Below are 22703 nucleotides of genomic sequence, written 5' to 3' on the forward strand. Positions count from 1 at the left end.
GTCCTAATTATAATGAATGGGCAACGGAGATGATGAACGCACTCCAAGCTAAACGCAAAACTGGTTTCATCAATGGCTCGATTCCTAAACCACCTCCTACCGATTCTAAGTTTGAAGATTGGATGACGGTTAACTCCATGATCGTTGGTTGGATTAGGACTTCTATCGACTCCAAGGTGAAATCTACTGTCACGTTCATCGCCAATGCTCATCAACTATGGACAGCCTTGAAACAACGTTTCTCTGTTGGAAACAATGTTCGTCTTCATCAACTCAAAGCTCAGATCGCGACGTGTCGACAGGATGGTCAGTCCGTGGATGAGTATTTTGGAAGATTATCTTCCTTGTGGGAAGAATATTTAATATACAAGCCGATCACTGTGTGTTCTTGTGGCTTGTGTACTTGTGGAGCAACGTCGTCTCCATCAAAGGACTGGGAAGCCGAGAAGATTCACCAGTTCATCTTACATCTTGATGAATCTAGATTTGGAAGTCTTTGTTCTTCTTTGATTTCGTTGGATCCTCTTCCATCTCTTGAAGAAATTTATAGTCGTGTCATAAGAGAAGAGCAACGGTTGGCTTCTGGTCGTCTTCGTGAACAAAAGGAGGAGGCTGTGGGCTTTCTCGTTCGTTCTGATGGTTCCAGCAAATCCGACTCGGTCGTCGGGAAAGGTCGTGTCACCTGCTCTCATTGTGGTCGTACCGGCCACGAGAAACAAAATTGTTGGCAACTAGTAGGTTTCCCGGACTGGTGGATCGAGCGAGCTGAAAAGAACAATGGTGGTCGAGGTTCCGGTGGACGTGGTCGTGGTGGTAGAAGTTCAACCGGTACTGGCCGCGGACGAGGACAAGCTCTTGCTGCACACGCAACCAGCTCCAACTCCTCTGTTTTTCCTGACTTCACACCGGAGCAGCTGAAAGCTCTCTCTCAATTCCTTCATGCCCAGTCCAACAACACGACCTCTAGTAATGAGAACTCTGACAAGTTGTTTGGTAAGATTAAGTTTGGTAATGTTATTTTGGATACGGGTGCCTCACATCACATGACCGGGACCCTTTCTCTTCTTACCGATCTCGTACCTATGCCACCAAGTCCTGTTGGATTTGCTGATGGTAGTAAAGCTTTTGCAATAAGCATGGGGGTTTTTCCACTCTCCAACAAAGTCAAGTTGACTAATGTTCTCTTTGTGCCTTCTCTAAACTGCACATTGATTTCTGTTTCAAAGATATTGAAACAAACAAAGTGTCTTGCCTTGTTCACTGACACTCTTTGTTATTTACAGGACCGGTTTTCGAAGACTTTGATTGGAAGCGGTGAAGAGCGTGATGGTGTGTATTTTCTTACGGATGTTGCTACAGCCAAGATACATGTGGCCAATGTTGTCTCTGACCAAGCTTTGTGGCATCGACATTTAGGACATCCGAGTTTTTCAGTGCTTTCTGCTTTACCTTGGTTTTCTCGTTCATCTTCTTCTCCTAGTTCTAATTCTTGTGACATATGCTTTCAAGCTAAACAAACACGAGCTGTTTTTCCAGAAAGTATTAATAAAACCACAGATTGTTTTTCAATGATTCATTGTGATGTTTGGGGTCCGTATCGGATTCCTTCTTCTTGTGGAGCAATTTATTTTTTAACAATTGTGGATGACTACTCAAGAGCTGTTTGTACCTATCTTTTACTTGAAAAATCAGAGGTGCGAGGTGTTCTAACAAATTTCTTGAAGTACGCGGAAAAACAGTTCGGCAAATCCATCAAGATAGTTCGAAGTGATAACGGGACAGAATTCATGTGTCTTTCCTCTCATTTTCGTGCAAATGGTATCATTCATCAAACTTCATGTGTTGGTACTCCTCAGCAAAATGGACGTGTCGAACGTAAGCATCGTCATATCCTTAATGTTGCTCGAGCACTATTGTTTCAGGCTAGTTTGCCTATCAAGTTTTGGGGAGAAGCTATACTTACTGCTGCATATTTGATCAATCGCACTCCATCTTCGATTCATTCTGGTCGCACACCTTATGAAATTCTTCATGAGAGTAAACCTGATTATGAGCAGCTTCGAGTGTTTGGTTCCGCATGTTATGTACATCGTCTCACTCGTGATAAAGACAAATTTGAACAGCGGAGTCGTCTTTGTGTTTTTGTCGGCTACCCGTATGGAAAAAAAGGTTGGAAGGTGTTTGATATGGAACGTGAAGAGTTTTTGGTGTCTTGGGATGTTGTCTTTCAAGAAGACGTATTTCCTTACTCAACTTCATCTTCTTCTCCGCCTGTTACCACTTCACCCGCGATCACCGACGACAGTGACTGTTTGTTTCCGTCTTCTCAAGTCAGGGGGAGTTCGGATACTAATACTTCAGAGTCTGTTTCTTCTCTAGATCGAGACGACGCTTGTGACGAAAACAGAGCCATTGATTCCCGTGGTGTTGTGGTTGTCTCTCAACCACCGGATTCTACAAATGCAGGCTCTGCCTCGCACTCTCCAGCCACTGTCCTAGCACCACCCACTCCAGTCTCTCCATCGGTGGCTACACACTCCAGTTCTGACCTAAACTCTTCTATTGTGCCTGTCGCACAAACTGTTCCGCAACCACAACCAACACAGCGCAAAACTCAGCGTTCGTTGCAGCCTCCTGCTCGCTTAAGTGATTATGTTCTTTACAACGTCAAATACACACCACCTTCTACACACGCTCTTCCCGACTCCTCATCAATGTCTTCGGCACCAGTCCCCGGTACGTCTCTGTTTCCTTTCACTGATTATGTCTCTGATGAGCATTTTTCTTCTAGTCATCGAGTTTATATGGCAGCTATTACTTCTAATATTGAGCCAAAGCATTTTAAGGAAGCTGTTAGAGTAAAAGAATGGAATGATGCCATGGCTAAGGAGGTTGATGCTCTTGAGGTTAATAAGACTTGGGATTTGGTTGATTTGCCACCTAACAAACATGCTATTGGTTGTCAATGGATTTATAAGACCAAATACAATGCTGATGGTACTGTGGAGCGTTACAAGGCACAGTTGGTTGCCCTTGGTAATAAACAAGTTGAGGGGGAGGACTACAAAGAGACCTTTGCACCGGTTGTTCGTATGACAACGGTTCGTACTTTTCTTCGTCATATTGCTGCCAATCAATGGGAGGTTTATCAAATGGATGTTCACAATGCCTTTCTTCATGGTGATCTCACTGAGGAGGTCTACATGAAACCTCCACCGGGATTTCGTCATTCTCATCCAGACAAAGTTTGTCGTCTTCGAAAGTCATTGTATGGCTTGAAACAGGCTCCTCGGTGTTGGTTTAAAAAGCTTTCTGACTCGCTATTACGTTTTGGTTTTGTTCAATCCTATGATGATTACTCTTTGTTCTCTTACACCAAGAAGGGCATTGATCTTCGGGTTTTGATCTATGTTGACGATCTTCTCATTTGTGGTAATGACCTTATATGGTTCAGAAATTTAAGGACTACTTAAGTCGTTGTTTCTCGATGAAAGAGTTGGGGAAGCTCAAATATTTTCTTGGCATTGAGGTGAGTCGTGGGCCTGAGGGCATTTTTCTCTCCCAACGTAAATATGCACTCGACATTATTACGGATAGTAGTGATCATGGTTCTCGACCAGCTTCTACTCCTTTAGAGCAAAATCATCATCTTGCCACTGATGATGGTCCTTTACTTAAGGAACCGCGGCAGTATCGTCGTCTTGTTGGTCGATTGTTATATCTTCTTCATACCCGGCCGGAGCTGTCATATTTTGTTCATGTGTTATCACAATTTATGCAATCTCCGAGAGAAGCTCATATGGATGCTGCGTTGCGTGTGGTTCGTTATTTGCAAGGTTGTCGTGGTCAAGGGATATTACTTCATTCTACCAAAGATTTAACGTTAGAGGTTTATTGTGACTCGGATTGGAGTACTTGTCCGCTCACTCGACGTTCTCTTAGCGCTTATGTTGTTTTACTTGGTGGTTCACCTATTTCTTGGAAAACTAAGAAACAGAATACAGTCTCTCATTCTTCCGCCGAAGCCGAGTATCGGGCAATGTCATATGCTCTTAAGGAAATAAAATGGCTTCGAAAGTTGTTAACAGAATTAGGCATCGACCAAGCTGCGCCAGCTCGTTTGTATTGTGATAGTAAAGCAGCAATTCATATTGCTGCAAATCCGGTTTTCCATGAGCGTACTAAGCATATAGAGAACGATTGTCATGCTGTTCGTGATGCGGTTCGTGACGGCATCATTTCTACACAACATGTTCGTACAACGGAGCAACTTGCCGATATTTTCACAAAGGCTCTCGGTCGAGATCAGTTTTATTACATTATGTCCAAGTTGGGCGTTCAAGATCTTCACACTCCAACGTGAGGGGGAGTATTGTGGATAAGTTCGTATATTGTGTTAAGTTTATCTTCTTATTGTGATAAGGATTAGCAGCCCTAAAGTGTATAGGATTAGGGCTTATTTTAGAGGATAAGTCTCTTATATAAATACACAAGTTCATACATTAATAAAGTCAAGTTGGTTCGATATCTAATTCTACATTTATCAACCAGTATACATGTTGAATTATTATCTAATCCATTGCACTAAGATTTTATTTTCGATGTCACATTCACAGTTATAAAAAAATCCTAAAATAATATCTCGGAGCGAATTCATAAATTATCAAATGGTTTTAAGTTAAAGAAAATATGGGAAGAAACAAAACATATGGATCACTTGTTATATTGATAGATGAAGAGTATACATACATGAAAATACGTATAAGCCATATATATTGCCATTGCATGCTTAGGAAGATTAATAACGAGGAGAGCAATTACAACATTTGCCATTATTGTAAAGTTTTATGGGACCATTTATTTATGTTTTTTTTTTTTTTTGAATGTTATTTATGTTTCTTTTTACTATTAAGTATTAAAACTTTTGCTGCTACTGAGCTATCAATTTCGTTTGGAAAACAAAATGAAATTATAAGCTTTATTTAAAGCATTAAATTTGGAAATATATTTGTCTGAGAAAGTAATAATATATAGATTTGGTTCAATAAATGGCGTGATCGAGGAATGTGGTCCTCCAAGAGACACACCATATAATTTTTCTCAGCCTTTCCTTTTTGGACCATTTCAATTTCATGTAAAGTTGGACCACTCGTCGTCTCGTATTATCCCCATCTATTCTAGTATCACTGTATCATATGATTCATCATACCACTTCACTTATTATTATCACCTAAAAGCTAGCTTTTGTGTCATCATCATCATCTTGTAATGCAAGAATAATTTCGTGTGGATTATTATAACACGGGCCTCGTGAAAAGCCCATTATCATATGCCCGCCCATTCAGTATATGTCCAGTGAGTTCAGAAGAAAAATTTAATCTGTGAGCATAATTGGACAACATATCAAAATTCCTCTCCAAGTTTCTGTGTATAAGCTCACAATGTTACATTTGGAAAGTTGTGCATGCACGTAAAGTATGTTTGTATTATTAAAATAATTAATGAATGAATCGACTGTGTGAATTAGATGGTGCCACATTATTCTAGCATTATACAAGCTAATACTCATGTCTTTTGACACTTGGACGTACGTAAATGATGTTTGGCCTCTCTCTCTCACACTTTCTAGAAGACTTGGAACAATTACAAAGAGTGATGAAAATAAAACCTAAATTTCGAAAGATTGCTGGTGCCATATTAATATTGGTCTCTTCTTTTAGAGAAATATATAGTAGTTAATTAATATATATATAACGAAAACTGAAATTACTATTCGAGTTGCTAAGATAACCGGACTAAAAGTTTCTGTTTTCATATAAATAAGATATTTGTTTGTTTATGTTTCTCTAATTAAATTAATTGAAACATTATACTAACTTTATTTGACTGTTTTCAAATTACAAAGGCACACCTTCTAGAAGCCGAATCCCACATAAGTTGCATACAATCTCTTTTGTCTTTTAGGTTTAATATATTATAAATATTATTAAACTTTATTAAAGCGGCCAAGAAATCTGATTGAGCAACGTTATCTATTCTCTTTACCATCTTCTCATGTATATATATATATAAAGAAAGAGAGATTTGCTTACGTTTCTTGTGCGTGCTTGTGTTTTTGTTATTTTGCAAGAATGAACAACGTCGTTGAAGTGTCACCGTGTTTGCTGTTCGAAGCATCTGGAGATTCCGAGAACCATCATCAAGAACGTGGCCTCGAAGGCGATGATGTATTGAAAGGTCATGAAGATCATAGTGATGATGATGCTGAGTCATGCAGGTGCGGGAGTCAAATGACGAGTAGGTCAACTGATCATGATCCGGTAGAAGAAGAAGAAGAAGAAGAAGAAGAAGAAGAAGCTGAGGTCGCCGGAGAGAATGAGGATCACGATGATGGAGACGGTGAAGTGAATAGTTATGGGAGGTCGCCGGAGAAGAGAGACCGTGAAAATCGGACCGTTGATTTATCTTCGACGGGAAATGACGAGAGGTCGATTAGTGAGATTGAAAAAAACCGAATGTTTTGGGAAGCTTGTTTGGCTTCTTAATACTATTGTATTTTTCTGTTTTATGAGCAAGAAATTCTAGTTATTAGTAGTGTATATTATTTCGGATTAGATAAATATAGTAGTATCTCATAAAAATTCATAACCCAAATTAAAAGAAAAACATTGATTTGTATTCTTACGGACCGGTAGTAAAATTATATATAATTATTTTGCTTTGTCGTCAACAAATTTCTGACGTTAATACAACTAATAAATACGATAATGGTCCAGTTTACTTTAAAAGACAGGAAAAGCAAGAGAGAAATTGGTTATCGTCGAGCGTATTGGGCTAACTTGAAAAGCCCATTTAAGAGTAAATGGGTAAAGCAAAAGAAAAAAGAAGGAGAAGTTAAATTGGTCCATGAAACGTCGGCGTTTTGGCCAGGGCAGTCATCGCGTCCTTGTAGTTTTTGGAGGCCATCATCGTCTGGATTCTTCCTTGAACTACCAAGTTAGCTTGTTCGAGAATCTCAGAGCTTTTCGTTTCCCATCGGAAGAAGAAAGGCACTTGCTTGTAAGTAGAACTTTTGTTGGTTCTATCGATCGAATCGAATCGAATCGAAGCTCGTTTTGTTTCGTATAAAAGTCGAAGCAGATTTGTTGGGGAATCAGTATTTGTGTTGTGTGGTTTGATCTGTTAGGAAGGAAGAAGATGACGATGCTGAGAATCAGAAGCAGAGATGGATTGGAGAGAGTGAGTGTAGATGGACCTCATATTACAGTCTCCCAACTCAAAACCCTAATCCAAGATGAGCTTCAGATCCCTATCCACAACCAGACCTTATCCACCAATCGAAACCTTCTCCTCGCGAAGACCCCTTCTGATTTCCTTGCCTTCACCGACATGACCGATCCTAACCTCCCTATCTCCTCCCTCAATCTCTCCCACGGCTCTATGCTCTACCTTGCTTACGAAGGTGAGCGTACGATCCGTGGTGGCCCCGCCGTCACTCCTGCCGGTTCCTTCGGGAGGAAGATGACCGTCGAGGATCTCATCGCCCGTCAGATGCGCGTCGGTCGCCAGGAGAAATCTCACTGCGATTCCGTCTCCTTCGATCGCGATTGCGCCAACGCCTTTCAGCATTACGTCAACGAGTCGCTGGCCTTCGCTATCAAACGCGGTGGATTCATGTACGGGAACGTCTCTGAGGACGGTCAGGTTGAGGTGAACTTCATCTACGAGCCTCCGCAGCAAGGCATGGAGGATAATCTGATTCTCATGAGAGATGCTGAAGAAGAGAAGCGTGTGGATGCCATTGCTTTAGGGTTAGGGATGAGGAGAGTTGGCTTCATCTTCAACCAGACCGTGACGCAGGACAAGAAGGAGTACACTTTCTCCAACCTTGAGGTGTTGCTTGCCGCGCAGCTTCACGCTGAGAGCGAATTGAAGGAGTGGGTTACAGCTGTTGTGAAGCTTGAGATCAATGAGGATGGTGGTGCGGATGTTCACTTCGAGCCTTTTCAGATGAGTGATATGTGCGTTAGGCTGTTCAGGGAAGGATGGTTTGAGACGGAGATCGGACCTGAGGATGATCCCAAGCTCTCCAAGATGAAGAAAGAGGTTGTTGTTGGGGTCAAGGATCTTAAAGAAGTGGATAATGATTTCTTCCTCGTTGTCGTCAAGATCTTGGATCACCAGGTTCCTCTTTTTAGCCTATCATTCATATCTAGTATACTTTTTGAAATATTTAAAACTTGACATCTGATTTAGCAAGTAGTAGTGATAGGATGGTAAATTACTAACTATTATCTTTCTGAGATTCGTATTGCTCACTTTTCGGTATGAATCAAGAGCTTGAGTTGCCGTTGATAGGAAGCACTAGTGTTTTTGGACTGTTCTCAGTTTAGAACATTCATGGGGTTTTTGTTTTTGGTATTAGTTGATGAAGGTATAATAAGTTGATAGGAAGCACAAATATTTTGTACTTTAGGTTGTTCTAAATTTAGATTATTCTTATGTATAATTGTGCATTTGGTTGCTTAATTGCTAGGGGTCGCTGTCGTGTACCTTCCCGATAGAGAACCGGAACATTCAAACAACGATGCGAGCTTTGAAAACACATATGGAGCGAGCAAGAAGCCTTCCATTTGTGAAGAGGATCTCTGATTTTCATCTGCTTCTCTTTGTAGCCCAGTTTCTGGACGTATCATCAGACGTCCCTGCCTTAGCTGAGTGCGTCCGTCTTCAGTCTCCTGTCCCGGAGGGTTATGAGTTGCTCATCGACTCCATGGCCAATACTTCTTAGTTTTACAAGTCTGTGTGTCCATATTCTATCCTTCAGATTTGTGTACCACTTTTACTTCTTTCTTTAAATTATCTTTTGATTTCCCAAAATAAACTGAAAAATTATAGGAGAAAGTTTTAGAAAAGTTGTTTTTTACTTTATGTTGCATTATTCTCTACTGTAATAAGCTTTAGTGTGACTTATTCTTCTTCCATTCGAAGATATGTGGTGAAAAGAGTTGGAGATGCGGGGGATCGAACCCCGTGCCTCTCGCATGCAAAGCGAGCGCTCTACCATTTGAGCTACATCCCCAGGTTGTCACAATATTTGTCAAAAAAACAAAAAATAAGATGAAGAATGCAATATTAAAAGCCCAAGCTTTCGATGTTGGACTTGCGGTTGCTTTGCTTTTCATAACATAAGATGACAAAATAAGAGGGCGGACAACAAACAAAAATCTTCTTGTCGTTTTCTTCCACTTTTGTCCGAAAACGTATAAAAATGAAAGTCTCGTAGTGGGGAAGATTTGCGTTAAAGCTCGTTCAAAGTTCAAACACATTAGTTGTCCGTGTCACTTTTTTCTAATTATTATTAAGGGGGATCAAGAAACCTATTTTCATATATAATTAATTATCATGCTTACAAAAACTTATGAGATATTTCGACATACTTGACCAACTCACAAAAGAAACATTGAAGAGACTCTATTGTATCGTAGTAACTCTCTATTGGTTGATGAATTACGAAGAACATATATACTTGGACAAATCTTGAAGTTTCCTAGTTTAATGTTTCAACAGAGTTCGATATTCCATTCCCAAAAACGATAGTGGAAGAAAATAATTAATGAGTGGAAAGTATTTACTATTATTTTTTTTTGGCAATGAGTGAAAGTATTTATTTATAATAATCAAATTTGGAAAAGCAAAAGAATGGAAAATGTGAGCATACGTTCCAAAAAGACAAAATAGATGACGACAAAATTGAGAAAGCCTCATACTCATATTTCTACATATATATCGCGAATCATATACCTTAGCGTGTTCTCCTTTTGATTCTCCTTTTTTTTTCTTTGTTTATTTTATCGATTACTTTAGTAATATTTTTGTTCTTTATACCATTTACAATATCTTGTCATCATGTAACTTTAAGACTAAAACTATGAAAATGAAATGTTGTTTGTTTTGTGCAAGTGTCTATGTATTATTTAGTAACAATACATTATATTATTATTGATGGTAGAACCGTAGAAATCATTTTACACCAACAATAACTAGCACAACCATTATCTTATACAAGATTTAATGATTTGATAGTTGGTCAATAATACTTACATGCCGAAGATATATTAGATTTATTTATTTTGATGTATTTTCAGTTTTTATAATATGGCATATATATGAAATAATATAATTTTCTTTCATATAAATAATTTTTTGTTCCCAATCCATAAAAATTCTGTTTGTAGTTTTCATCAAAAAAAATTGTTTGTAGTAAACAAAAAAATAACACAGTAGCGGCGAAGATTATAAAGCAATGGGGACTAACTCTAAAAAAACACGTATGAACGTTGAAACTAATAGAAACTAACAAAAGTAAAACAATGATAGATACAAATAAAAAAGCTAAAAATATCTTGTGAGAAAAAATCACACAAAACAAAGACACGTGGAAGAACTAAAAACAAGTATGGAATTCATATCTATCATCAAATTGTCGGTCCACATAACGTATGCTTACAAAAATTAGAGCGTTAGAGTCTTTAAAGTCCCAATTAACCCGTAAATATAGCAGTAATATAACATGACAGATTAACTGCTTTTTGTTTACTATTCATAAAAATAAATAATTATCACTTATAACTATAGTTTGCCTGTTAAAATTCAGTAAGTAGACAAAAAGGAAAAATATTTTATGATCATGTTTTTTTCCTATAAAGCAGAGCAGATTAAACACTTCAATTTTAATATAGGATCTGCATTTGAACTGCTAAATCTGCTTGACCTACTTTTATTTTGTTAGATTTGTCTTATACACTTGATCTGCTCAGCTTATTTTATTTTCCCATTCAAAGTAGTTGTACAAAAAATGGTAAGTAAATAATACTACTGTAAAGAGAAAAAAAAAAAAGAATTAAAGAGAGTTTGTTCTGACCAAAAATAAACAAATAAATAGAAGGGATAAAACAACGGCTGAGATGTACAGTTTTGGTCCCATCAGGGAGAGATTCATGGTTGTGATTTGTCAAATCCGAAAGATACACAGACTAGCAAAAAGCAAACAAAATATGTGTATTTCCTTATTATTTATAAATTTAACGTTGTGTATTATTATTATTTATAAATTTAACGTCGTTTGGGGTTTTTGGTAAAAGGTTCTTTGTATATATATATGTTTTTTGTGGCTCTTTTGGAGTTAGCGCAGCAGCCATCAAAGTAGGACCTTCCCTAACTTTGAATATATTTTTTGTTTAATTTTATTTGGGTGAGTATATATGAAAAGTATTTCGTAAGAAGTCAATTTACAAACACCCGCAAAACTCTCGTAAACATACAAAATCATCACCACTTGAATTCATAGTAGTGAATAGTACCATGTTGTAATAATATATCAAAATATGTTGTGGGTATGTTCAATCTACTGGGAACGTCCGAATGCAATGAATTTGAATCCCACAGTTCATAAGAGATGGTATTTGCTGGAGTAACTATTATTTGAGTCAGGTCCAAGGAGGAGGATAGAAGACACCTTTGGGTCCTATAAATTACATACTTACTTTACCGGCGGGCGTGTGATGGGCACGCGGCTCTCCTGATGCACACAAGACGACAAAATCCCAAGCCCATTCCCACATTCTTCCCCATAATGGGCCCGTTTTAGTAAAAAAAAAAAAAGAAAAGACACATTTTCCAGCCGATATTTTTTCTCCACTAAAAAAAGATTTGAAACGACAAGTCAAACAAAACATGACACATTGCAAACTAAAACTTTTAAGAAGGTTCTAAGTTTAGCAAGCATCCAAACTATAATTTTATTTTTTTTTGGTATAATCCGGTTCTAAATTAGAGAAAACTAAGACTTTTTAAAAGATTCATAATATTTTAATAGTTAAAATTTGAAAATGTATAACATTATAAATAATAAAACCGTTAAAAATTTAAAATTTATTAAATTTTCAAAATATTATAATTTTTAATCTTTTTAATAATTTTAAAATACTATAAATAATGAAATTTTTTAAAGGTTAATATATTATCAATATTAAAACTTTTAAAAAGTTTAAATATTATAAATATATAAAATAATTGATAATTATGCAACGTTTAGAACTTATATTAAAATTATTAATTATTTTGTAATAAGTGAGAACATGATACACATTACTTAAGTTTTACAATTAAACTTTGTAATACCTAATTTTATATAAATATGATTCAAATTATATGAAAATATTCTATTTATTTTAAAATCAATAATAGTGAAAATATTACACTGCATTTGTTACTTTATATAGGTCCAAAAACTATATAATATTTATTAATCTTTCTTGATTACCAATGAGAGTAAATGAGATAGAAAACGATTAAACATAGTACTAAATTAGTTAAATATTTAATCATCTTTATCGATCCCAATTAATGTTTTTAAGAAAGAAACAAAAGACATACGAAGTAAGTTGTACGTATTTATGAGTTTTTCCAACTTTTCAAAACTACACACACATATATATTATATGTTAATACGTAAAAGAAAATAATAGCAATTTTTTTTTATTTGAACACAATTATTTGTTTTATAGAAGAAGAAGAAGAAGAAGAAAACAATGAAACTAAACAAATATTAGATGTATTAAAGTAAATAAATAGAAAGAAAATGAAAAAAAAAAAAAAAACGGGACGGAGGGGGGGGAATATGCAAAGGAAAGAAAAGAGAGGAAATGGAAGGGATGATGTCATTGGCCCAAAATAGAACACGTTTTAGCCAATAGGCTCGTAAATTTTATTAAGTAAGGGTAATTTAGGAATCTGGTCCTTTTATTTGTAATAATAATAATAATAATAATATATTTAAATAAAATAAAATAAAATAAAAAGAAAAGAAAACAACACAACCCTTTTGTCGCCACATGCCATGGCGTTGGTCGCACGCTGTATATGTATTTGTCACCTTACTTTAAACTAATTTTCGATTTTACCATTTCCCATTCACATTTAAAACACAAACCTAACCTTAACCCAAAAACAAAACCTCTCTATCTCTCTCTCAAGTCTCAAACCCATCAATTATATATATAAAACAAAACATATTTTTGAGTAGTTGAAAGCTGCCTAATATATCATTGGATGATAAATTGATATTATCACCTGGAGCTAAACTCTTTTTTTTTTTCTTTCTTTTAGATCGAATATGGGATTGTGAATACTGTTTATGCATCATCACATGGAACGAGTTAGTGAATTGCTGGTAATTGCAATTTGATACATAGTAATCCGTTGTGACAAGTCATAGGACCGTATAATTAAATTAAAAAAAAAGAAGTAATCACATGTAAATTAGGAACAGGTAGTTAAGTTTTGACACCATTAAACGTGAAGAAGAAGAGGTAAGTTAATGTTAAAAAGAAAATGGGGTAAGAGAGGAGGTGGGGGGGGGGGGGGGGGGGGTGGTCAAAAGGAGCCCTTATGAGAAGAGAGCGTGTCAGGGACTGGCGTGCCCCAATACCCTTTTCTCTCTCTCTCTCTCTCTTCACATGACACCGTGGCTCCTCCCTTTTTTTCTCACTCTATTCCAATATGATTTTATAAATCAGCCGACTGATATAAATAATGAAATTACCTCATCGTCGACAAATGTTAATTTAACCAAACAAACAAACAACCAACCTTTGAATATTTATAATAAGAGAAAAAAGGAAGGGTGGGACCCAGAGATGTGAACAGTAAAGAAAAAAAGGAGTCCAATCCAAAAATGGGTCTCTCCTCTCTCTCTCTCTCTCTCTCACTCTCACCGTCCCATTGGGTTTGCAATATCTTCAACCTCTCTCACCTTTGACTCTCTCTCTCTCTCTCTCTCTCTCGAACGAGCCCATCATCATCTCCTCTCTCTCTCTATTGTTTCTCTGTTGTTGTTGTTGTACTTGGTCTTCCTTTGCCCCCCCCCTCTCTCTCTCTCTTTTTTCTCCACAGCTCTCTCTCAATTTTCTTTTCTGGGTTTCTTTCTTTTCAAATCCCTCTCCTTTATATCTTCATCATCATCATCGTCTGCAGGGATATCCCTTTGATTTATTTTATATCATTGGTAATGACTTCCTCCTTCCGTTGATACCCACAACAACAACACCACAAGCTCTTTTTTTTTTAATCTAATTTTGGCTTTGGATTTTCTCAAGTTTTGTTGTGACTATGGCTGGTGGAAACGAAGTCAACCTTAACGAATGCAAGGTACTTTCCTCTCTCTCTCTTCTTCTTCCTTCTTCCTTCTTTTTAGATTTGCTTCTTGTTTCCCATCCCTCTCTCTCTCTCTCTTCTTCTTCCTTAATTGAAATCCACTGCCTTTTAAATTGAAGATCGATCATATGCTGTATGTAGATTCACCCACCCGTACGGATGGATTTTTGTTTTTTCTTAAAAAAGAGAAAGCAATAGACTGTTTAATAATATCTTACACGTCCCATCATCTTCTTCTTCTTCTTCTTCTAATGTTTTTTTCTCTGTAGAGAATTGTCCCACTCAACACATGGGTCCTCATTTCCAATTTCAAGCTTGCTTACAAAGTCCTCCGTCGTCCTGACGGCTCCTTCAACCGTGACCTCGCCGAGTTTCTTGACCGTAAAGTTCCTGCCAACGCCTTCCCCGTTGACGGCGTCTTCTCCTTCGACCACGTCCACTCCCCCACCAACCTCCTCACCCGAATCTACCAACCTGCTTCTCTCTTTCTTCACCTCCCCCCGGGCTCCGTCAACCTTACCCTTCCTCTCAGCACCACTGACATCGTCCCTGTTCTTGTTTTCTTCCACGGAGGCAGCTTCACTCACTCCTCCGCCAACAGCGCCATCTACGACACTTTCTGCCGACGCCTTGTCACCCTCTGCCGTGTTGTCGTTGTCTCTGTTGATTACCGCCGATCCCCCGAGCACCGCTTCCCTTGCGCTTACGACGATGGATGGAACGCCCTCAAGTGGGTCAAGTCCAGAGTCTGGCTTCAGAGTGGTCTAGACTCCAGTGTTTATGTTTTTTTGGCTGGCGACAGCTCCGGAGGCAACATAGCTCACAATGTTGCTCTGAGGGCGACCAGAGAAGGACTCCAAGTGTTGGGTAACATTCTTCTTCATCCAATGTTTGGCGGACAAGACAGGACTCAGTCTGAGAAGACCCTTGACGGCAAATACTTTGTCACTATACAAGATCGTGACTGGTATTGGAGGGCTTACTTACCTGAAGGTGAAGACAGAGATCATCCTGCGTGTAATCCCTTTGGCCCCAGAGGTCAAAACCTTAAAGGAGTCAACTTTCCCAAGAGTCTTGTCGTCGTTGCTGGTTTAGATCTTGTTCAGGATTGGCAATTGGCCTATGTCGATGGGCTTAAGAAGACTGGTCTTGAGGTCAATCTCTTGTATTTGAAGCAAGCTACCATTGGGTTTTACTTCTTGCCTAACAATGATCACTTTCACTGTCTTATGGAAGAGTTGAATAAGTTTGTGCACTCCATAGAGGATTCTCATTGCAGGTCAAGTCCTTTGCTTCTTACTCCCTAGCAACAACAACACGGTCTCGTCATGTTACTGGCATATACATAAAGAGATCGAAGAAGCAGATTAGAGTTTGCCTGTTTATGATGGGGTTTTTGTACAGTTTTTCACATTTTAGTGTTCAGTAGCGTTTCTTGTATGTTTGTGTTCCTTGGTCTCTGGAGTATAATAAGTCTGGCTTATTGTGAGAGATCTGGTTGCGCCTGAAGGAAGACCATTTCGGATATCGGCATCTACCGGTTATGGGCTAAACCGGGACATGGTACTTTGTTTGCGTACTAGTATGTGGTAGACTTTAATTGGTTCTAGAGTACAGAGGGTTAAATTACAAGACAACTAACTTGTCTTCAACAGGTTGTGAAAAGAAACTTATCCCTTGGTGTGGATTTGTATGTTTATACTACCTTTTTGTGTTCTCATGCTATTAATAGAAAGAGCATGATGTCTTTTGTCGTTGTAATTTCTCACCTTCCTCTTGTTTTATTAGTTCATGCATTAAAACAAAATTTGGGTTACAAAAGACAAATCTTTTTAAGAAACCCGTTTTACTTATCCTTGTTTCGAACTCTCGAAGCGGTTGGTCTAATCTATATTTGCTACAGTTGTGTATAAGAAAAAAGAAAAAACTGATAAAACATAAAAAGAAAGATCCAAAGGTCTAAGTGAAAACCCTAGGGAGACATGTGGCAATGGGCGTTAGAGTGAAGTATAAAGAAAGAAAGAAAGAAGAGGAAATAAGTGTGAGAGAAGAGAAAAGACAAGTGTTGTGTGTGCATTTGAGGCAAAAGCTTCGCATTGCCAAAATCAATTCTCCCATCCACCCAAATGAGAAAAAAAAAAAAAGCTTACTCAAACAAAATTGATATATTAAAAAATGATTGGACAAAAATGTCAAAATCATATATCTTTTTTTTTCTTTTTTTCTTTAATATTCCAGTTTTAATAGTTTTAGTTTTCCTTGGCATCTTTTGCCTCATATATATTTTAAATTTAGTATAATTTTGGAGTTTCCTTGTAGTGGTTATGAACTTTGGGGGATTGAACATGGACCCCCTCTTTAGAGAAAACAATCTCTTTTGTCTACATATGTTTGTTTCTATATATACATCCTCTACATTTCATTATAAAATATTACTATACTACTACTATTAATAAACAGGGATTGTTTTTATTTATAAATGTATACTTATTCTTGTGGATGCCAAGTGGTAGGGACATAGAGGATTGGAGAAAAGAAGGAAAAAAAAAGTGATTTATTTTCTCTTTTGTTTTTTAGTTGGTGGTCTTCTTTATAAAAATATAATGGTCGAGCATAGAGGAGGATATAAATAACATTTTACAGGTAACTTCTTACTCTGCATATGGTTTTCTTTCCCCGATTAACATTGACTTTTGTAGTCATATAGGCACCTTTCGATTTTTTTTATTTTTTACTTTTTTTTTTTGTGTGTAGATGGAGTACTTTTTAAAAAAAATTGTTTTTTATTATCAAATATTATATCTCGTCAAATTATTTATGACCAAACTTTTGGGTCATTGATGCGTGCATGACAAAGACTCTCCTTTGTCTTGTAATGAAATTGTCTTGGCAATTTACTCGGAAAGAGTGTCTCTGCTTTAATTTATTAGTGTGAATAATTTTGCATATGCTTAAGCCTTAGTGTAATCAATGGATTACTAGTAATCTTTTTAGTGTTTGGATAAATAATTTTGGTTTCCTTTTCCATTTTTGTAACAAAGCATATATGTATATAGCTCTCATTTTCTAACAAATAGTATTAAAAAAGAGAAATCTTAATTATGTTTGGTGATTTATCAACATCTTCTGATTTCTCTCCATAATACATTAATTTGTCGTTTACACTAAGATTCTTTCGTTTGTCAATGGATTGGCTTTGTCGTTTGTAAGACCATATTCAATGCTTTAGATCCAAGATTACAAATCTTTATTATATTCATCATCTAACTAACTTTTTAAGCTTAATGGTTTGGTTTGAGGAATCTTTAATTTTCCTTCAAAAGGGCATCCAAGTTATATAATTGCTTTTGGGCTATCTTTTTTTCTTCTTCTCTAGTTCACATTAGAAGTTATAGCTAGACTTGCGGTGCGTTCGATAGTGGGCACTTCGACTAATACAAATGAGGTGTCGATCGTGTATTTGGGAAGATAAGAAAGACGAAAACAATCTTTTAGATTAAGTGTTACATAAATTATTGAAGAACGTTTACAACCATATAATTATACTTAGATAGAGATCTTATGAGATACATACAACAAGTTATAACAATGATATGCTGAAGTGCATGTATTGTAAATTTCTAATATATAAATCTCGATCAAACCATGTCGTGGGTATTTTAAAACTGTGACAATTGTTGAAACGTAGCCGGCAAAAAGTGAACAATTTAATTAAAGTTTTTGGTTGATACAGAAATAAATAATTTTATTCATTATCTTATAACCAAGAGAGAACATAAAAATGACAAAATATCAACCAAATCAACAAAATATATCCGATTCACACTTGACAACAAAATAAAACCTGATCATATAAAAAAAGAAGAGAAACGAGGTAAAGGGAAATAAAGTAATATTCTGATAAAAAAAAAAAGAAGTGATATTCTGAAAACAATAAGAGAGGCCAGGGAGCTACTCGGAATGGAAAGTGTAGTAGATGTGCAGAGATTTCATAGAAATGGAAGAAAAATAGAAAAACGAGAAAGAGAACTCAGAAGAAAGGAGAGAAGAGACAAAAGCATTGAACAACGAAACGAACGATGTGTTTTGTCTTTTATTATTATTAGTTTTAGCCTACAAACCTAAACCCTAGCTAGAGAAGATTCAAAGAATAAGACACGAGACGAGAGAGACCTTCTGAATATCTCAAACCATTAAACATCTTCTCTCTCTCTCTCTCTCTCTCATTATCACTTTGCATTCATCATCATCAACTCGTCATTCACATGGTTCAGTCCAGAGTAGTGAACAGAAGACAGACAATTTGGAAGTACGTGTTCTCTCATAAAACGACGACACAGCATATCGTTTTGTAACTTGTAAGCTATAAGGTTTTGGTTTTGGGTATGTATGATTGACATTTGTAGACGGTCTGCAGGATCCTTATGGGCGGGCCGTATCAATGGGCTTTTGACTATTGATTTAGAAGAATATCCTAGAGAACAATAGCCCCAAAATGATCTCCATCGGTAGGTATAGGTACTGCAGCCATTAAAGATGATGATCATATACGTAGTTAAACTACTAGTTAATGTTCGAAACTAGTTTCAAAATATTTGTAGAGAAATCTCATACTACAATACTAGTAGTAAGTAAGTATTAAAGACCGTTTTAGTGTGCAGTTTATTTAGAAGATTTGTTCACAGTTACTGTCACTAGCTAGAAAAAGGACCGTGGTCTTAAAGGATAGACAGGTGACAAGATTTCCAAAACAAGGGTTTATACCTTGCGAACCAAGTAACTAGTTAGGTAAAGGCATACGAAGAAGCTGATGACGATGATCAACAACAGAATCTCTGATCTTCCTCTTTTATTGATTTTCTTTTTCTCCCAAAAAAGGTTTGGGACAAAATGAGATTGTAGCATGATGATCCGTTTAGAAACAGAAAAGAAAAGAAATGGGCTTTTTATATTGAACACTTGGGCCATTCACTAATTAGATGGTTAGTCAGTCTGATGATCCATTACGAGTGACCAGAAAAGAAAACATATGGGCTTCCGATTAGGAATAATATGGACCTGAAGGCCCGAAATCAATTTGCTTGCGCCGACGTGTTGGGTTCTGATTTGGCTGTTACAGTGAGAAAAACGAAGAGGCTGTGAGGATATCACTATTTGGGGGAGTTATAGAAGAAGTTTCGCTATTAAGGGAGAGAGGAGAGAAGGTAATTTTGAGAGAAACTCCTCATTTTACTAAATACATCAGTTTGGGAAGTCAGAGATGGAGCAGCAGGAGATGGGGAAACCAGCCAAACCAAAAGCCAAGGTATAGTGTGTGAGCCACAACATACTTCATCTATATTTTGCTTTCGAGACGTCAATCTTCTTCTTCTTTGCGTTTTCTCTTATGCTTCTTATCAGATGCGAAGGTTTCCTACCTTATGATTCTGGCAAAGTGCATGCGTTTTTTTTTAAAAAAAAAATTTCTCTGGGGATCTCAGATCTCTTATCGTAGTTTGTAATTTATAGAGTAAGTTAACCTCAATCCCATAGGATTCTAGGGTTTTGAGTTTTCTGGGTTCACGATTTGTGTCGTATCCTTGGATTAGTTTTGCAAATTTGGAGTCTTGTTTCTTCCGGATGCTTGTCTTGTCGTCAGCCCCTCTCTTGTCTTTAGCTTTCAGTTAAGGAAAGCCTTTGTTCTTTGGTTATTATCGCACTTCTCACACAAGTGGAGATGTGATTGCAGAAAGACGTTGGTCCAGGGAGGTCGATAGACACCTATGCTGCCCAATGCGAAAAGTGTCACAAGTGGAGGGTGATTGATGGTCAAGACGAGTACGAGGATATCAGAAGCAAAATGCTGGAGGACCCTTTCAACTGTCAGAAGAAACAGGGCCTCTCTTGTGAAGAGCCTGCAGATATTGACTACGATTCCTCACGCACTTGGGTCATCGACAAGCCCGGTGTCCCCAAAACCCCCAAAGGTTTCAAGAGGAGCTTGGTTCTCAGAAAAGATTACTCTAAGATGGATACCTACTACATCACTCCTACCGGGAAGAAGCTCAGGAGTCGCAATGAAATTGCAGCCTTCGTCGAAGCCTATCCGGAATTCAATAACGCACCTCTCGGAGACTTCAATTTCACTGTCCCAAAGGTCATGGAAGACACTCTTCCTCCTGATCCTAGGCTTGCTTCTCCTTTTGCTACCTCTACTTCCACCTCTGCGAGGAGCTCTTTAACGCAGACCCAAGACTAGCGGGTTTCCCTATTTGTTCCCTTTTTCTTCTCATCCCTCAAACAATGCTTTTTCGGAGTTTGTGTACATTTGATGATGTTCTCTAAAACTATTAAGCTCTGCTTTAACTGGGGGGAACTCGATTCCAAAACTTAAAAAGTTTATAAACTATTATTTTAATCTGGATTCTCTTACACAACAAAACAACTCAGAGTTTTAAAAACATTAAGAAGTACTAACAGCTCCGGGAATTCTCTCGTGGCAAACCCTCGTGCACCTTATAGTAAGCGGCTCCTCTTGAATAATACTGCACGATGTCTCGCAGACTTGCTCGTTTCCCATTCTCATGGACATGAAACATCCCGACATGCATCTTTTGTAGGCCTCTGACTCGGTGTAGGCAGGGCATTTTCTGTTACACTTTGTCTGCAAATACCCATTAGCAACACCATCTCCTCCTATGGTGCGGGGGCAAACGGTCATGCATTGTTGATAAAGTCCTTCAAAGGGTTTGCAAAATGCCTCGCAGAAGGGATCTTGTTCCTCTTCTTGCTGCCTACTTGTCTCTACATTCGTCCTCATCTCTTCATTGCACCTATCTTCACACTCTCTCTTGTTGATATCAAGTCTGCAGTGGTGCTTACACTGTTCCACCACCAGATCTTCTACTACACTTGACACTACTGTACTTTCCAACACCAGAATAGCACAAATCAGAGCAATGGCAGCAAACTTTGCTTTTGTTGGTCCCATGCGTCTACTCATGGTTATAAGACTTTACATGGGTTATGATGATAAATCTTTCGGTCATACTATATAGAGGAGTTTGTGACATGCAAGATTCTACGGGTGTTAGGGGCACGTGTAGGTCAATATTTGCCTGCCATCCACATGTACATCATGCTTTAGCCTGAACATAGTCGTGTCCAAATCCAACATAAGAAAATCCCAAAGGAGAAAAAAGAGACGGACACAAGTTCCAGTGATTTCAATTGATCCTTGCGTTGAATTTGCGAGGGTTAAAGGCAAAGTGTATTTATTCTATATTTCTTCACTTTCAATGGTTAAAGGTGCAACAAAACTCTCTAATTAGGCAAGAATGAACTTATCATATCATTATCATGGACAACGAATTGAGGGGAATAATCAATTTGTTTTACATTTTCCTTTGTGTTATGATTTGATTCTCCAACGTCCAACCTGGTTATCAGTATGAAGAATGAAACCTGTCAATCATGGTATACATTGCGGACGTAGACATCACTTTGCGACTAAATGCCTGCAACACCTTTTAAGAAAATTCTTACATACAAGTATCTGATATTATGCAATAAAAATGTTTTAAAATACACATAGATGTAATTTATGAGAATGCAGGCAATATAAATGAATTGATGAAAAAACTTAGATATGATTCCTTAGACATATAATATAGTATATGATGTGATATGAGGAAGAGTCTTGTCTGTGCAAAACAGAGAGAGAGAGGTGATCATGTAGTTTGGTTCAAGGCTATAAGCCTTTCCGCATCTTCTCGAGTCTACTCTCAATGAAAGCATGTGATTTCCTATTTATATCATTCAAAAGCGGCTTCGGCGGTTGTGATTTATCAGCTCCATTCTGTGATCGCCTAACGATCGGCTCACTCGATATGCTCTTCTTTGGGCCGTTACTACCATTAACGAGCATGATCACCCTCTCTTTCTCGGAGTTTGAGATATTGATGGGATTAGCGTTGTCCTCCGAGTCTTCTCGTTGCTTGAAATAGATTGTGATATCAGATTTTGACTCCTTCTTGATCAGTTTCTTTGTCACAGAGTCAGAGTTGCCTTCCTTGTGACCGGCCATGAGTTTAACCACCACCAACCTGAAAAACCAGCGGCAAAAGCCTCTCTTGTCATCATCTTTTCCTCTCTGCATCCTCTCTTTGTTTACATGGATGTTTAATTATGGGTGTTGGTTTATATGAAATTATTATGTAGTGGGATTATGGATTTTTCTTTTTTTTTTTCTTTTCCAAATGGCTTGCTTTGATTCTACGCTTTGGAAAAATGTGATTGTCTTTGTCTTTTCTATATCAAAAGAAAACAGAATTTTATCTATCTAGTTTCTTCTTCATACCCTTTTAATTGGTTTGCTTTAACTAAAAAGCAATCTGCTTTTGTGCAAGTTTTTCTTCCATTGGAGCTGGAGATTCGCTTCTTTATTGAAAGATGAAGCTCCCTTATCACTGAAATTTTCTGGTTGAGTGGACGAAAACTTGAAAATA

General features: G+C 37.4%; 6 protein-coding genes and 1 non-coding gene across 7 annotated transcripts; 4 read left to right on the forward strand and 3 right to left on the reverse strand.

The window, feature by feature from the left end:
• Positions 1 to 6083: 6083 nt before the first annotated feature.
• On the forward strand, positions 6084 to 6599 carry LOC17887431 (protein rpi-1). The gene has a single exon (XM_006291965.2). It carries the CDS (start codon positions 6132 to 6134, stop codon positions 6543 to 6545), a length of 414 nt encoding a protein of 137 aa, XP_006292027.1. The 5' UTR covers positions 6084 to 6131; the 3' UTR covers positions 6546 to 6599.
• A 351-nt stretch (positions 6600 to 6950) lies between these two features.
• On the forward strand, positions 6951 to 8973 carry LOC17884811 (NPL4-like protein 1). Its single transcript, XM_006291154.2, has 2 exons — positions 6951 to 8184; positions 8537 to 8973. Exons 1-2 carry the CDS (start codon positions 7198 to 7200, stop codon positions 8789 to 8791), a joined length of 1242 nt encoding a protein of 413 aa, XP_006291216.1. The 5' UTR covers positions 6951 to 7197; the 3' UTR covers positions 8792 to 8973.
• A 36-nt stretch (positions 8974 to 9009) lies between these two features.
• Positions 9010 to 9082, reverse strand: TRNAA-UGC. Its single transcript has one exon. It is a non-coding gene; the product is annotated as a tRNA-Ala (tRNA).
• Positions 9083 to 13988: 4906 nt separating this feature from the next.
• LOC17886079 (gibberellin receptor GID1B) lies at positions 13989 to 16024 on the forward strand. Its single transcript, XM_006291313.2, has 2 exons — positions 13989 to 14211; positions 14487 to 16024. The coding sequence occupies exons 1-2, from the start codon at positions 14173 to 14175 to the stop codon at positions 15522 to 15524; spliced, it is 1077 nt and encodes a 358-aa protein (XP_006291375.1). The 5' UTR covers positions 13989 to 14172; the 3' UTR covers positions 15525 to 16024.
• Positions 16025 to 19393: 3369 nt separating this feature from the next.
• Positions 19394 to 20616, forward strand: LOC17887023 (methyl-CpG-binding domain-containing protein 4). The gene is made up of 2 exons (XM_006291846.2): positions 19394 to 19522; positions 19946 to 20616. Exons 1-2 carry the CDS (start codon positions 19478 to 19480, stop codon positions 20453 to 20455), a joined length of 555 nt encoding a protein of 184 aa, XP_006291908.1. The 5' UTR covers positions 19394 to 19477; the 3' UTR covers positions 20456 to 20616.
• On the reverse strand, positions 20584 to 21216 carry LOC17887127. Its single transcript, XM_006292239.2, has one exon. The coding sequence runs from the start codon at positions 21197 to 21199 to the stop codon at positions 20660 to 20662; it is 540 nt and encodes a 179-aa protein (XP_006292301.1). The 5' UTR covers positions 21200 to 21216; the 3' UTR covers positions 20584 to 20659.
• Positions 21217 to 21796: 580 nt separating this feature from the next.
• On the reverse strand, positions 21797 to 22477 carry LOC17887225. The gene has a single exon (XM_006292421.2). It carries the CDS (start codon positions 22352 to 22354, stop codon positions 21947 to 21949), a length of 408 nt encoding a protein of 135 aa, XP_006292483.1. The 5' UTR covers positions 22355 to 22477; the 3' UTR covers positions 21797 to 21946.
• Between the last annotated feature and the right edge of the window lie 226 nt (positions 22478 to 22703).

Source organism: Capsella rubella, unplaced genomic scaffold (genome assembly GCF_000375325.1).
Source record: "Capsella rubella cultivar Monte Gargano unplaced genomic scaffold, Caprub1_0 scaffold_5, whole genome shotgun sequence".
NCBI lineage: Eukaryota > Viridiplantae > Streptophyta > Magnoliopsida > Brassicales > Brassicaceae > Capsella > Capsella rubella.